General features: G+C 34.2%; 1 protein-coding gene across 2 annotated transcripts in view; it reads left to right on the plus strand.

The window, feature by feature from the left end:
* Positions 1 to 14877, plus strand: part of LOC124353522 (DIS3-like exonuclease 2) — a 47957-nt gene that overhangs the window by 24105 nt on the left and 8975 nt on the right. For both annotated transcript variants that reach the window (XM_046803399.1, XM_046803398.1), the window contains 7 exons: positions 288 to 458; positions 1892 to 2084; positions 3577 to 3750; positions 7055 to 7299; positions 8592 to 8723; positions 9647 to 9800; positions 13788 to 13972. In XM_046803399.1, the coding sequence (XP_046659355.1) occupies positions 288 to 458; positions 1892 to 2084; positions 3577 to 3750; positions 7055 to 7299; positions 8592 to 8723; positions 9647 to 9800; positions 13788 to 13972 (1254 nt within the window). The remainder of the gene's footprint in view (positions 1 to 287; positions 459 to 1891; positions 2085 to 3576; positions 3751 to 7054; positions 7300 to 8591; positions 8724 to 9646; positions 9801 to 13787; positions 13973 to 14877) is intronic.

The raw sequence follows: 14877 nt of genomic DNA on the forward strand, positions 1-14877 counted from the left end.
TGAAACCTTTGGTTTCTAAAGGTCTTGTCCAAAAAATAAACTATACCAGAAAAGTGTTGTTGTAACAACATTTTAGTTATTTGAAATGCAGTCGCAAACAGTACTACTGTTCTTTTAGCCATTTAAGTGCACATAAAAGTAGACAAATAAGTATTTAAAAAGTCAATATTTTCCTGAAATTAATTCATTACTTCCTCTAATGACTCTTTTCCATACTTATTAAACTCTACAAATCAATGCTATTTATTTTCTCTTGACAAAATTATTATTCCCATGTGTGTTTTCAGTGTCATCATAGAAGAGGTTGGACAGAGTGGCGATCTGGAAGTTGAAACTCTTGCCATTTTGTTGGAGAACAACCTTGATCCCTATCCCATGAATTCTCTGCTGAACGTATTCTTTCCTCGTCTGCCATACGTCATACCCAAGGAGGAGATTGGCAGGCGGGCGGATCTCAGGTGAGAGAAGTAACTTAAGTGACATGGATATTCGATGATGTTTAGCTTCAGTTATGATAATAGATTCTAGGAATAGTACGCTCTTGTCTCACTGCATTGTAACATGCTTACCAAGGCCAGAAATTACCCAGCAGGGATCACTTCTGGCTGGTTTGTACCTTCCAGTTGAACCTACCACTGGGCACAGCAAAAACCGATGTCACTTAAATCTGGGCAACTCTATGGATATCCAGGAGCGGCACATCACTAACCGCAAATGTCGAGATTCTGGGGTACAAGGGTAATTCGATAGGTCTAGTCTACTGCGGAAAATGGCTGTTGGAGTTGATAGAGTTCGTTCCCTAACTATCAGAGGTTCTTGCTAGCCTCAACAAGGGTATTCCACCCCCCTGCCTGCTTTTACTGGTTCAGAGCTGGCCTTCCCTTCTTCCAGTAGGACATGACTTGGAGATTAGTGCCCTAATTCTTCCTCATGGATCTCCACAGGAGGCGGCCCCTATGCCCTAACCTTACCCATCCAAAATATCCTGTCACTCTGGAAGCAGTGCTAAGGTTCTTACAGGACTAAGTGCAATTTATAAGCTTCTTGCCCTAAGAAAAAGAAACAAAACAAAAAAACCTATAAATATTGCAATGGTTGCTTTTATAATCTGATACTTTTCAGTTTAGCTGTATTTCTCTTTGGGGCTGTATTGAAGTCGGTTCACACTGAACATGAGAGAAGGTGGAGACTGCATCCGGGTTTGAGTATGAGCAGGATGATCCTAAAGTTGCCCTCCACAAGAGTAGCGTCTGATCTCTCCTTAAGTAGATAGGTGTCTTCTCAGGTTGTGGGTCTAATCACAAGACATGGTTATCTGAGGAAGCATCTTCATAGAGTCAGCATTTTCCCGGGAGGAACCGCTCTGTAGATTGTGTGTTGGGCAGAAGGAAACTGCTCTTCCACTGTCTTGTAATAACAAGAATAGCAAGGGAGCGCTACGCCATCTTTAGTAGTCCGGATAAAGGTGGTGAATTTCTTCAAGAGATCCTGCACTTTGTTTTTTTGGGGGGTTTGTAGAACTGCTGAAATTGTAGCCTGTTGGCCTAATGATATGCTTCCGGTGTTGGCAAAAGGCCTTTGAGGTTTAAGTGCATGCATGATAATAGACGGCCTCTGAAAAAGAAGAAGTTCCATTTCATCTTCCGCGTAGTGTGGCATCTGAGATCTGGCACTGTCACAGACATGACTCCTGGAATATAGAGGACATGTCCGCCTGAGAGATCCAGTAAGGCCGAAACAATAGAGAAGAGTACCTTGATAATACTACTTAGTACTTGTCAAGATTTTAGTACTCTCCGCAACATGATGAATTCGTAGTTGTTACGTTATGAGATTTCTACCTGCTGCAGTGTTTTACTTTCGTTATTTGAAAAATTAACTATGTCTGCAGGAGAGACTGTATATTCACAATAGACCCTGCAACAGCAAGGGACCTGGACGATGCGGTTTCAGTGCGACGCCTGGACAGTGGCAATCTGGAGGTGGGAGTGCACATCTCCGACGTGTCTCACTTCCTGCATGCCAACACACTACTGGACGAAACTGTGTGCAAGCGAGCCACCACTGTCTATCTAGTGCAGAGGGTGAGTAGGGGAAAAACAACGTAAAAACGACCTCTCAACTGACATTGGTATTGTTTTAGTGCTAAAAATAGATTTCTTGTTTAATTCTGTTGAAACATGTTCTTAGAATAATTAAAACCTGAAGTTATTTATGAAATGTCTTCCTTTCAGTCAAGTGTCACGGAATGTACTGGGTACGTCAAAACACAAATAAAGCAAAACGTAGCAGACGTCCTGGTACGTCAAAACACAAACAAAGCAAAACGTAGCAGACGTCCTGGTACGTCAAAACACAAACAAAGCAAAACGTAGCAGACATACTGGGTACGTCAAAACCTTTCAAGGGGTTAATGATCATTTGAAACATAATATCTTGAGCTTTTTATTTTTTTAAGGATGGAGGATATGCACCATTAAACAGTTTTGTTCAATATCTTAATTTTAAAGTAGAATTATCATGAATCTTTAATTTCCAACATTTTAGATTGAGAAGATATTGGAATTAGGATCAAAGGGATGGGCAGAGTTTGTCAGCGACGTTTTTAGATGAGCATGCCCAAGGCATCAATTCAAGAGTGATACAAGAGAACATCCAGTGAAGCTTGTCACGAACATACACTTCCTACACTAGTCACTGGCTGAGCATTAGCGAAACCTATCATTTACGGTGCTGGAAAAATTTCTTTTCTGTTTCTTTGTCTGTATGATATCTCGAAAACGATCTGACCTATGTCTATTAGTCACAATTCTTTGTGACTTAATTAGTATGGTGCTAGTACATCTATCTAATGTATGTCTTTAATTCTTTGGGATTTATCATATATAAATAACGGTAAAGCACCAAAGTCTAACAATATCCTAGGAAATAAAATATGCAAGCTTTATTTGAACACTTGTAACAGCTCTTTGAGGTTTAAAACGAGACTTTTTCTTTCATATTATATTTTCCCCAAAACAATCTTTTGGCATAAGAGCTATCCAAAGCCTAAAAGGATTTTTAATTAATCATAGCAACTCAATTCAATCAAATGTAAGTAGGGATTTCCATATGGCCAGTTACATGGGGAATTTCTGACTGGGGAAGTTAAAATAACAAAAACTTCTTAGATAATTGTGTTATAAATAAATATGAACTCTGTATTTAAAAAATCTTAATATCTACATTTTGATACTAAAATTTTCCAAATGGATAGCTGCAAGTGTGAAGAGCATGAAGGATTCCTTAAAAAAACAAATTTGCTTAAAGTCCTAAAGTTTATATCTGATTAATTTGGATAAATTATATATTAAACAAAATATATTTAAACTGTGATATAATTTTGCTTTGAATTGGAGGGAAACTTGTGTAAGACAAAATAAAACTGATTATTCATATTACAAATCAAAGAAAGTACCACTATCCTATTAGACTAGTGTATTAACTCTCTGAAAAGATCTAAAAAATCCTGAGTAAACTGATAGCAGCCTACTACTATTAACATTGTTGCCAACTGTCAACTGTGTTCTCTGCCAGGTGTACCACATGTTGCCTGTGGAATTGTGTCAGCTGTGCTCTCTCACCCCGGGAGAAGACAAGTTGGCATTCTCCGTCTTCGTGGAAATGACGCCAAATGCAGAAGTAGTTTCACATCGCTTCACCCGTTCCGTCATCCACTCTTGTGCCAAACTCGCTTACGAACACGCTCAGGTATTGGTTGCTTCGTTTTGTTTCTTTTTCAAAGTTCCGCTAATTGTTACTTAAATTATACAAATTATAAATTAAAGCTGTTTTGATTGATAGAATTTTAAAAATTATCATGAACATTTCGAATTCAACGAATTCATTATCAGGTACTTGTAGATTAATGTAAATTATGTAAAAATTGCCATACACTTAAGCCCCAAGGGCCTTTTGCGCACCCCAGAATTGAAAATGAACATCAAATGTACATCAATACAAAATTATAATAACTCTAAATTGACTGACCACTTTAGCAAGTACAGTAGAGTCCCGTTAATCCGACCTAATTGGGACCGAGCCCTATTCGGATTATGTGATTGTTCGGATTAGCCAGAATTACAGAAAAATACGGTTTTAAACTTGAGAATGGGTCTATTTTGTTATAGAATTATCAACATTGTTTATTAAAACATGTTTTCTGACTGTTGCATTGTATTTCTTGACAAATAAACGTGTTTGCGAATACTAAGCACATTTACCGTATTTAGTGTGAGAGTTCTATTGTTAAGCAATGTGAGCTTACTGGATATTGTACGGGTCCACGCGTTCAATAGTTGTACGAAACTATGAGTCATCCAATAGACTCTCTTTAATGCGACAGAAGACAATAACTGAATTTATGTTTTTTAACAATTAATATTGTACTCAATAATAATATCAGTACTGTACGTCCAATTTTTGTTTGATTTCACTTCTTAATACAGTAATTTAACTCATACTTAACCTATAAGTTTCAATTTGGTACTGTATTTAACTTCATTATTTATGTACTGTACCGTACACAATTTGTCTTAATAAAATACTGTATGTCTATTTAATTAAAGTTTTCTTTGTTTATGTACGAAATGATGCACCCATTTTCATTTTTTATGTAATTAGTTCCTATAACTGTTCCTGTTCGGATTAACCAATGTTCGGATTACACGTGTTCGGATTAGCGGGACTCCACTGTAGTGTGGTCAGTGCACAACAAAATAAAACAGGTTTCTTATCAGAGTCCAGTCTATAGATTCTTGATGATATCAGCCGGGCTGCCCTGGCGCCTGCACTACAGATTAATAATAGATAACACTGCATGAGTCACCAACAGAACTAAAATACTTTCCTTGTTACAACCTTTATATTACAAACTAAAACACATACCTCAATAACTCTTCCTTCTCAATAATTAGAAATTAGGCTAAATTAATAAAATTAAAATACATGATTCTTTGCTATTTACATATTTTTTCATGTTAATTTAATCCTAAATTATTTATACACATGATTTATATAATAACTAAAGTTAATACTATAGGGGGAAATTGTTAATTGTAAAATGAGTTACAATTCTCTTGTAATAACAACAGCGTTCTTAATTAACTACAAAATTCTCTAACATTCATAGATATTTCTAACGTTACTGCAATTTATTAAAAATATTTGGGCCATTGTAGAGATAAGAATGCTTTAGTATTGACTTGTTGACTTTAGGTGTTCTGAAAATTCGCCGGTCTATGCTTCTGGTAGGATAATTTAGGCCCGTTGTTCCTAAATTACCACTTCTAGTGTAAAACAGCCTAAGGGTTTTAAAAATATTTTATTTAAAAAGAATTTTTAATTGAATGAAAGTAGGAAAGGAGCTCTGTTTTATTCTTTTGTACGTAATTATTCTCCCGAAATGATTTTGTATGACTCTTACCCTCTCTATTAAATATTTATACGTCCCTCCCCAGCAAACAACTCCATATTGAAGCCTTGACTCTACCGGAGCAAAATACCAGAATTCATAACAATCTTTTATCACAGAAATTTTGCAAAAAATAAAATTTTCTTGTAGTGGATTTAAATTCATTTTGGAAGACTGTTATATGTTTTTCCCATGTTAATTTTGAATCAAAATTATTCCAAGATGTTTAAAATTGTCTTCCCTTGTGATATATTTACAGTTACATGAGTCTCCTATGCTATCCGTACAGTTAAATTCAAGAAATTTGAAATCAGAATAAAAAATCTTTAAGATAAAAATTTATATACTTTGTTTTCCCAACGTTTACTAACATTTTATTTAATTTACACCAGTGTCTCAAAATTGAAAGATCTTCATTAATTATTAGGTTCCGTAACAATTGTGTATTTGTTTGACAGTAGAAAAAAGCTATGTCATCATTGAATGCGCTGATCTTCCCATTAAAATTTTTCTACTAAATCAAAGGCCTTCTTAAAATCTATGAAAAGACCAATACATTTTTTACCTTTGTTTAAGGTAGAATAAATCATTTTCTGGAAATTGACCAGTAGAGAAACTTAAATTAATTAGCTGAGCAAGAACAGGCGATATTATGTGAGCAATATGTTTGATTAGTGCTACACTTATATTATCAAAACCTGAAGATTTTTTGTTTTTCAAATTTTTAATTACTTGTAACACTTCATTTTCATTTGTAGGAAAAATACAAAAGGACATCAGCCTTGGTGTTAAGTTTAGCTCATTGACAAAATTTGGATATTGACTTGACTGTACTTCGATCAAATAATTGTTAATTGTGTCAGCTACTAAAGACGGATCAGATAAGATTACTCCGTTATCTAGCTCTACTCTGTCAACGGATTTCTTATAATTAGACCCACTTAAGGTATTTACAATTCTCCATTGAAGAGATGAGTCTCCCATTGCTTCATTAATTTGTTTGGAATAAAAATTAGTTTTTGTTTCATTAATTTCGATTCTTAAACTACTACAGAATCTACTGCAAAAAAGAGAAAACTTTCTATCGTAAGGCCTTTTTATAAATTTTGTAAAATTTTGAATAAAACATTGATCTCATAACTCACAGATCCCAAATTTTGAATGTTTATATAGCAAACCATAAATGATGAAAATTATTGTTGATTAAAATAATGCATATATTACAGGTAAAAAATGTACACCAAATCTATAACCTAAAAGCCAAAAAGGATAGAAATAAAAATAAATACATTTTTTAATACTTGGAATCAAATTTGGATTTGTAAATCATCCAAAATATAAAGCTAAAATCTCAACTTATTAAAAACTGAAATGAGTACAAGTCTATGCATTGTGCACCTAAAGTGTGTACAATTGTATGTAGGATGTATGAATGTATAGTACAGAGTTTTAGTAAAAAAGATAATATAGGTTACTAAATATTTTTGAATCAAGTCTGAACATTAGTAATACTTTTAATACTTAATATTTACAGTTATCAGGTGAGATTTAAAAATTAATAAACGTTAAATTAACCAAAATACTACATATTTTTCTTTCTAGATGGTCATTGATAACCCAGAGAAGACATTTACTTCAGAAGATTTTCCAGAAATACATAACGGGTTCACAGCAGAAGACTGTGCTGCCACAGTACGTGAACTCTACAAACTGTCCGCGATCATGCGCAGGAGAAGGTTTGACTCAGGAGCTCTGCGTATTGACCAACCCAAACTTTGCTTCCACCTCGATTCGGACACACTGACACCGTTGACCAGTTTCATCTACGAGAACAAAGAGTCCCACAGGTGAGTGAGTACCATCGAAACACAGAATCTGTTTATAAAACTTGAGTATCGCGCTTTAAAATGATCCGTCGGAAAATTATAAGTCCCAAATAAAACAGAAGACATTCTATAGGACTATGTTAACATAAAGAATTACAGTGAATCACTTTTTAATGTCTGTAGCTATGTTAGTAACAAGATTAACCACCAGAATTGGACAACATTAGTAGTTATTTTTGTTATTAAAAACCATTGAGTTGATCAGTTCATCTTACGTAAACATTAAAAAAATAAGTTTTATATATGTGAAATTATTTTGTAAATATTTATTGACAGATTGTTATGAACAATTTGAAAATAGTGTATTATTTTAGTCATATTTAGATTACTTTTTGTTTTTTAAAACAAGTTTTATTAAAAATTCTTATTGTAAAAGCATACACAAAATTTATATTATGCTGTGAGAAGTTTAAATAATATTCATAAAACTATAAAATATAAACCAATAGAACGAAGTATGAAGGGAACATAGAGAATATAATGAAATTCTTTACCGAATTAACCGTAACTAACTAAGGGCAACTTTGGTGCCCTTTGACCTGTTCACCCCAAGTTCAATATAGTTCTTCCTTGGATCAAGAAGAAGCCATGTACCATCTTTCAAGTCTAGGATCTTTCTCTCAAGAGCTATTGCATAGATGGATAGACAGACAACACCATTTCAAGAAGAACTTTAATTAAGAAAGAGATTGTAGCTGTCTACAAGCGCGTCTGGAAATTAAGTACAGTTTAAAATTTAACTTTTAATTTTCAATGTAGATTCCACCATTGTTCAGGAACTTTGTCTAGTGGGTGACCAGCTTATCTATCCCTTCCATTAATAAATAATCTATTCCTTTCAGTAATAAATAATCTATCCCTTCCACTAATAAAGAACCCATTAGTGAAGAGAGCAAAGTGGGAACAATAGACCGTCGGATGCAATCGTGTACAAAACAGTTCTCAAAACTTATGGAAACGTACGTCTGAAAGTATTGTTATTGTTAGACTTCTGTTCTTAAATTTCTCATCTACTCTCTAAACACGTTGGAACTGAACATTATGGGTGAAATGCAGCATTTTTTTTCTCATTTTTCACTCCTATAGTCTCTCATTTTTTCTCTTTCTTTAACATAGTACACGATGTAACCAGATACTTCAATACTTTGGAATGATATTTCTCTCAGTAACCCCCTTGCGAGTCAAAATATTCAAATATACAAATACGCAGAAATAATATGAGATGAAGGCAATGTACTATGTATTTTTGTCAGGCTCATAGAAGAGTTCATGTTGCTGGCGAACATGACAGTTGCTGAGCACATCTACGCAGCGTTCCCCAGACTGGCATTCCTGCGCCACCACCTTCCACCTCGGCCCAACATGATGGCGGAGCTGCAGAAGAGGTGAGTACAATGTTGACATTCGTTTTACTGTATTAAGTTGTGAAATTTTGAATATGTTACTCCGTTACATTTAGTTTTGTACAGATTCTTAAAATTGGATCTAAATAGTTAAAACTCTATTCTGGTATGTTACATTACTTTTTTGTAATAGTTTAAGATTGATTTTAGCATTATGGTGTTATTTTAGCAACTAAATATCCTTGACACCTGAAAATTTAGTAGACATGTTTGTTTTTGTGTTTAAAAAATTAAATAGCAGGTTAAAAATTAGGTAGATTTCGTTACAGCTGAAATATTATTAATTTGTTTTCATGGGATCTACATGTAATCAATATCTCAAAGACCGTTAAAGAAACAAAACAATTGTTAATTTCTAAATATTTTTGAAATGCTATTAATATTCCAGAAAACCTTTTGGTTTTCTCTAGATTCATAAATAAGAGTTATGAATTTTAAAGTTTAAATAGACGCCATATTGAAATGAAATTGTGTTGAAATATAAGATCTATTTTTGTACCAAGTAAGTTAAATACTATGAAAGAGTGAAGTTCTGTTGTGTTACTTACAAAATATTTAGTAAATTGTTTTATGATATTTACTATACATCTAAAGAAAGTCGAGCATTTTAAAATTATATGTTGCAAACATTACAAGTTTTTACATGATATTTATTGTTTTTATTACATTGTAAATTGAATTTGACAATTTGAGTTATTCTGGACCCCTTCCAACAATGAGGCGATCCTATTTGAACATAGAGTCATAAAATAAAAAGCACAGTTTTTTGGCTAGTATATTTATTTAGATTTATACTTTTCTATTTCTATCTTGTACAATTATATGAGTAAAGAATACCGGTAATTTAATCTTAAACTCTGAACCAACGGGTGTTGTTAGTGACTGAATAATAAGTATGACTGCAGGATGGAAATGTACGGCGTGAACCTGGACATCACGGATGCAGGCACGATGCACAGTTCTATGTGCAAGTACAGCAGTCAGATGCCAGAGGAGGACCCTGCCTGGAGTTGGGCGCGCTACGTGGTACTCAACCATCTGTGCGCCAAACCGATGCTGGTAACACCAACTGTTCTATACAGGGTGGCACATATGTCAGTTTCTCCATAAATTGGGATATTTTGTTTCGATAGGTTGGTAACAATGTTAAGTTGGCAGCAATACAGAGTAAGTTTACATCCTTCAGTTGTGGGGGAAGCACAATAAAAATACTGCTATATTTACAAAGAAGAAAACCTACAGACAGTTGTTCAAGCTTTAGTAGCCAGTCCCGGTAAATCGACTCGTAAGGCATCTGCTGAACTAGAAATATCAAGAAGAAGCGTGCAAAGAATGTTAAAGCAATTAAAATTTAAGCCATACCATCCATCTTTACTCCAAGTGCTTCACGAAGATGATTCCGCTAGGCGATTGGAATTCTGTGAGGCAATAATTATCCGCTCAGAGGCTGATCCAAATTTCTTGCAATCAATTTTGTGGTGTGATGAGGCACGTTTCAAACTAAATGGACACGTAAATCAGCATAACTGCGTGTACTGGTCGGATGTTAGTGCTTTATTCAATTAACCTATAACGCCTTTAAATTTCTCTTCTGGGAAAACTGATATTTGCGCCACCCTATATTTATAAGTTGTTAATTAACATATTTATTGACAATAAGTTTCAAAGTTGGTCCAACCCACAATTTTTTACTATGAGAGAGAAAACTATTTTGATGAACTTTAAATTGTGTACAACAAATATCTTAAAGCCCTGGAATGATTTCATGATTTTGATTAATGGCGCATTATAAATAAGTGTAGTTTTAAAGACTCACCACCAGTAACTTTTCAAAGTGGAAATGTTAAATGTAAGCATAGCTCTGTAGCTATATCATAAGGTGAGAATCACAATATGAAGAAAATGAGCTGGGATAACAAAAATGAAGGCTATTAAAAGGATTTGAGGGTTGGATTTAATTAATTTTAAAACGTGTTACATCAAAATGAATTTAGGATGGACTGGTAGTAAAAGCTAAAATCTCATAGTTTCTCAAAAAATTATTTTTATAAAAAGTTTCTCAGCGTAAATAAATTATATCTGCACAAAACAAACCATTAAAAATTTACCATTTGTGAATAATAATTTGTTATGTTTTATCGCGGGTCAATAGGAGTTAATACAGGGTGTCAATTAAGTCTGGAACCTCTTTTTTAATTTTTGAACCACAATAGAAAGAAATACCAAAGTTCACACGTGCTTACTGGTGATAGTAACGCACACATCTGCCCAATTACCAACCGGATAATCCCTTTGGGGGACGGTCCACTAGGAGTCAGACAAAATTCTTAAATAGCAGCATAGGTCAAGTTTGGTATCGAATTAAAGGTCTTACTTAGCAGAGTACAACGCCGCAAACCGGACTTAAAAAGGTGGATTCATTCAGTAGTTATAGCTATTTGAATTTTAAAACAATTGAACAATGTAAATTATTAAGTATTACAAGTTAACACACCAATTTTTAAGTACTTGTGATCAAAGTAAGTGTTCAAAATGTTCCCCTCCCATTATCTGACAATGTAGTAATCGAAGCCAGGAATCAATAATTATTACCAATAACACAACTACTGTTAGAATGTGAAAGTGGCAGATAGAGTGATACACAGCATCCACAGAAACTTAACGTTTGGGCAGGTATTACAGGAAATCAAATTATGGGCCCATTATTTATCAATGGTAATTTAAATGGTGTCTCGTATCTAGCAATGATCCAAAATGAGATAATTCCTGCACTACAAGCTGCTCTTGGTCGACAATTTCAAAGATTTTATTTCCAACAAGATGGCGCGCCACCACACTTTGCTCTCCTTGTTAGAGAATACTTGGATACAATATTCCTCCACAGATGGATTGGAAGACATGGTGCAGTAGAGTGGCCTGCTCGTTCCCCTGATTTATCTCCGCTGGATTTTTTTCTTTGGGGATACCTCAAAGATAAAGTTTATCGTACTAAGCCTCGAGATTTGGCACACCTAAGAAATCTCATAGTCCAAGAAGCTCAAAATATTCCTCGTGACTACCTTCAAAAGGCAGTGGATGGCTTTTACAACCGCCTAGGACATTGCCAGACGATGGGAGGGGAACATTTTGTACACTTACTTTGATCACAGGTACTTAAAAATTGGTGTTAACTTGTAATACTTAATAATTTACATTGTTCAATTGTTTTAAAATTCAAATAGCTATAACTACTGAATGAATCCACCTTTTTAAGTCCGGTTTGCGGCGTTGTACTCTGCTAAGTAAGACCTTTAATTTGATACCAAACTTGACCTATGCTGCTATTTAAGAATTTTGTCTGACTCCTTGTGGACCGTCCCCCAAAGGGATTATCCGGTCGGTAATTGGGCAGATGTATGCGTTACTATCACCAGTAAGCATGTGTGAACTTTGGTATTTTTTTATATTGTGGTTTAAAAATTAAAAAAGAGGTTCCAGACTTAATTGACACCCTGTATAATGGATTATGTGTGTTCCTAATATACTTCTAATTCATTGTATACTATTTCCTAATTTACTTTATATAACTTCTAGGAAAGATGGTTAAAGGTACCTAAAGATCTACTGTGCTCCCCTATTGTGCATTCTGGATAAAAATCCCAGATAAAGCAATCAAATTTGTAAAGATATCTTGCCAGCTGTAACAAATTGTTCTTTGCTTGGAGTTCTGAGCCCATTCCTCTCAAACATTATAAACCATCCCCCACTGCATTGCTAGACTATGTCATGATAGCCTTCAAGACATCGGCTCAGAAATGGTTCCGAACCCCAAAATAATCAACAGACTAATGATCAAACTTCCAATAAGGATGCCATTAAAATTTAGGAAAACAGGGTAGTCAGATTAGAATATTGATCCTCAGTTGACTATTAGATCATTTGAGTGTTCACCATAACAATCAGCTGGATTATGTTTTAAACAAGGAACTGTTGTAGACTTGGATTTCAGCACTTTTTATTTTTTAGCACAAATTATTCCTTAGTCGTTACGTTCTCCATAAGCAAAGTTTTTTGCCCTTGCTGCTGAATATGTCGAATAAATTGCAACATCCATGAAACAGAGTTATTGTTACCATTTTCATGACACGTGGTTTGCCAAATCAAAGACAGCCTTGATCTGCTGCTTGCCAAGTAACATGTTGTAAGAACAGTATGTCTGTGGCTTTGGAGCTAACTCGTAATAGCACATACGAGCCATGAACAGTCCAGAGCCATTCCCGCTTGATGTCGTGAAGTCATGTAATATGAAAGACCCGTGGATTGTGCTAGCCTGGCTCGGTTCGTGCAACTGTTCACACGGTTTGCCAGTTATTAAGCAAAGTACATTCGTTGGTCGTTGTTAGAATTGTTGTTGAGTGTGGTGTCCTACAGGTAGTGTTTTCTTTTAGCTTAGTATTGTACTGATTTGAAAATGGAGTAGATCAATGAAGTCGTAATGGAGGTCTTGGATTTATATGAAAAGGAACCAGTAATTTGCAACCCAAGAGATTAAAGACAGAAACTAAACCACTCACCAATGCTTTTTTAGTCTAACAAATTTCTTCTTTAATTACTGCAGAATGTCTTCACAAGTAATGAAAATTCAAATTCAGATGCTTTATTGTTCAAAACATAAACGTGCATAACAATCAACCTAATACATAGCATTTAAGAATGAGCTAATGTCTACCTTATAAAAATAACTACAAATTCTTAACAATTAAAAAGCAGCGAGTACAGTAGTATTCTTTAAAAAAATCTAAACACTGCAATTAATTTGTCATCACACATAATTTCAATACTATCAATACTAAAAAAGTCTTCAAAAGACAATCTATAATATCGGATATAACTGTATTTGGCGTTTCGGTCAGTCTTCATTATATATCCATCTACGGTGTGGGAAGGGCTAAATAATCAAAATGATTCTATTGAAAACTGAAAATTACTTTCATGAAAACATTTGTGTCAAATGTATTTTGAGCAGTGAGTGAATAAAATTGTAAAACTGTGCCTATTATGATATAGAGAGCCAATTATTTCTGCCCTTCGGACGAGTGCCCAGAGATGCACCACTACGCACTCAACGCTCCATGCTACACGCACTTCACTTCCCCGATACGCCGGTACGCAGACGTCATGGTGCACCGACTCCTGGCAGCATCGCTGGACATCGGCCCGAAACCAAAGTACAAACCTTTGGATGTGAAACGGTCAGTTACCAGTTATTTTGTGAAATAAATTTAATTTTACATTATTTGCAGTAAATACGTGTATTAGGCCACATGCTCAATGTGGTCAGTTTAAATTTGGGCTGTATCCAAACTTTATTCCATTTTAAAATATAATTTTGTGATTCAATAAATATTTTTATATCAGAACAAAATTTTTGTTGAACTATCTAAATTAACTTTACGGTATTGATTAAAATGGGTTTGATACATAAAACAACCCTATAGGTTTAAAACAGACCTACAATATACAAACTGTGATGAATATCAAATACATAATAAAACAATTCAGTTGGATGATTTTTAGGTATTTCTCTGTCAATTACTTTCAATATGCAATTTTCAGTTATTTCATGTTGCATAAGAATTTAATAAAATAAAAGTCAGATTATTTCTGTATACTTTTTCTTATGTCGATACCCAAAGGAACCAAAAATCAATAATCCTTTAAAAAATTGTTGAAATAATTTGTGTTTGTCCATGTTTCAGTTAGTGCTTTGAGAGTTAATAATAACTAATCCATTATACAATGGTTTTTATGGTTTGTAGTTGACTAAGATGAAAGTAGCAAGTTGGGATCCATTAGCTCACTGCAAACCACTTTTCATTGCTAATAAAATTCAAACTATATTTAACTTATTTATATTTGATATTGTACTCTACATTCTGAACCTCTGAAGACATATAGTGACAGACATATGTATAACACCAGAAATAGAGAAAATGTATCCATAGATTTTTATAGACTAAATAAAATCTATTAATAGTCACAGTAATCACTTTGAAAGTCTACAACTTTTTAAGGCCACTTATCTCTAAATATAGTTGTAATGAATTTAAACCAAAAATTTTATTTCTGGCTTTTAGTCAATCCATTTGATTCTTCA

The sequence above is a fragment of the Homalodisca vitripennis genome, chromosome 2 (assembly GCF_021130785.1).
Source record: "Homalodisca vitripennis isolate AUS2020 chromosome 2, UT_GWSS_2.1, whole genome shotgun sequence".
In the NCBI taxonomy this organism is placed as follows: domain Eukaryota; kingdom Metazoa; phylum Arthropoda; class Insecta; order Hemiptera; family Cicadellidae; genus Homalodisca; species Homalodisca vitripennis.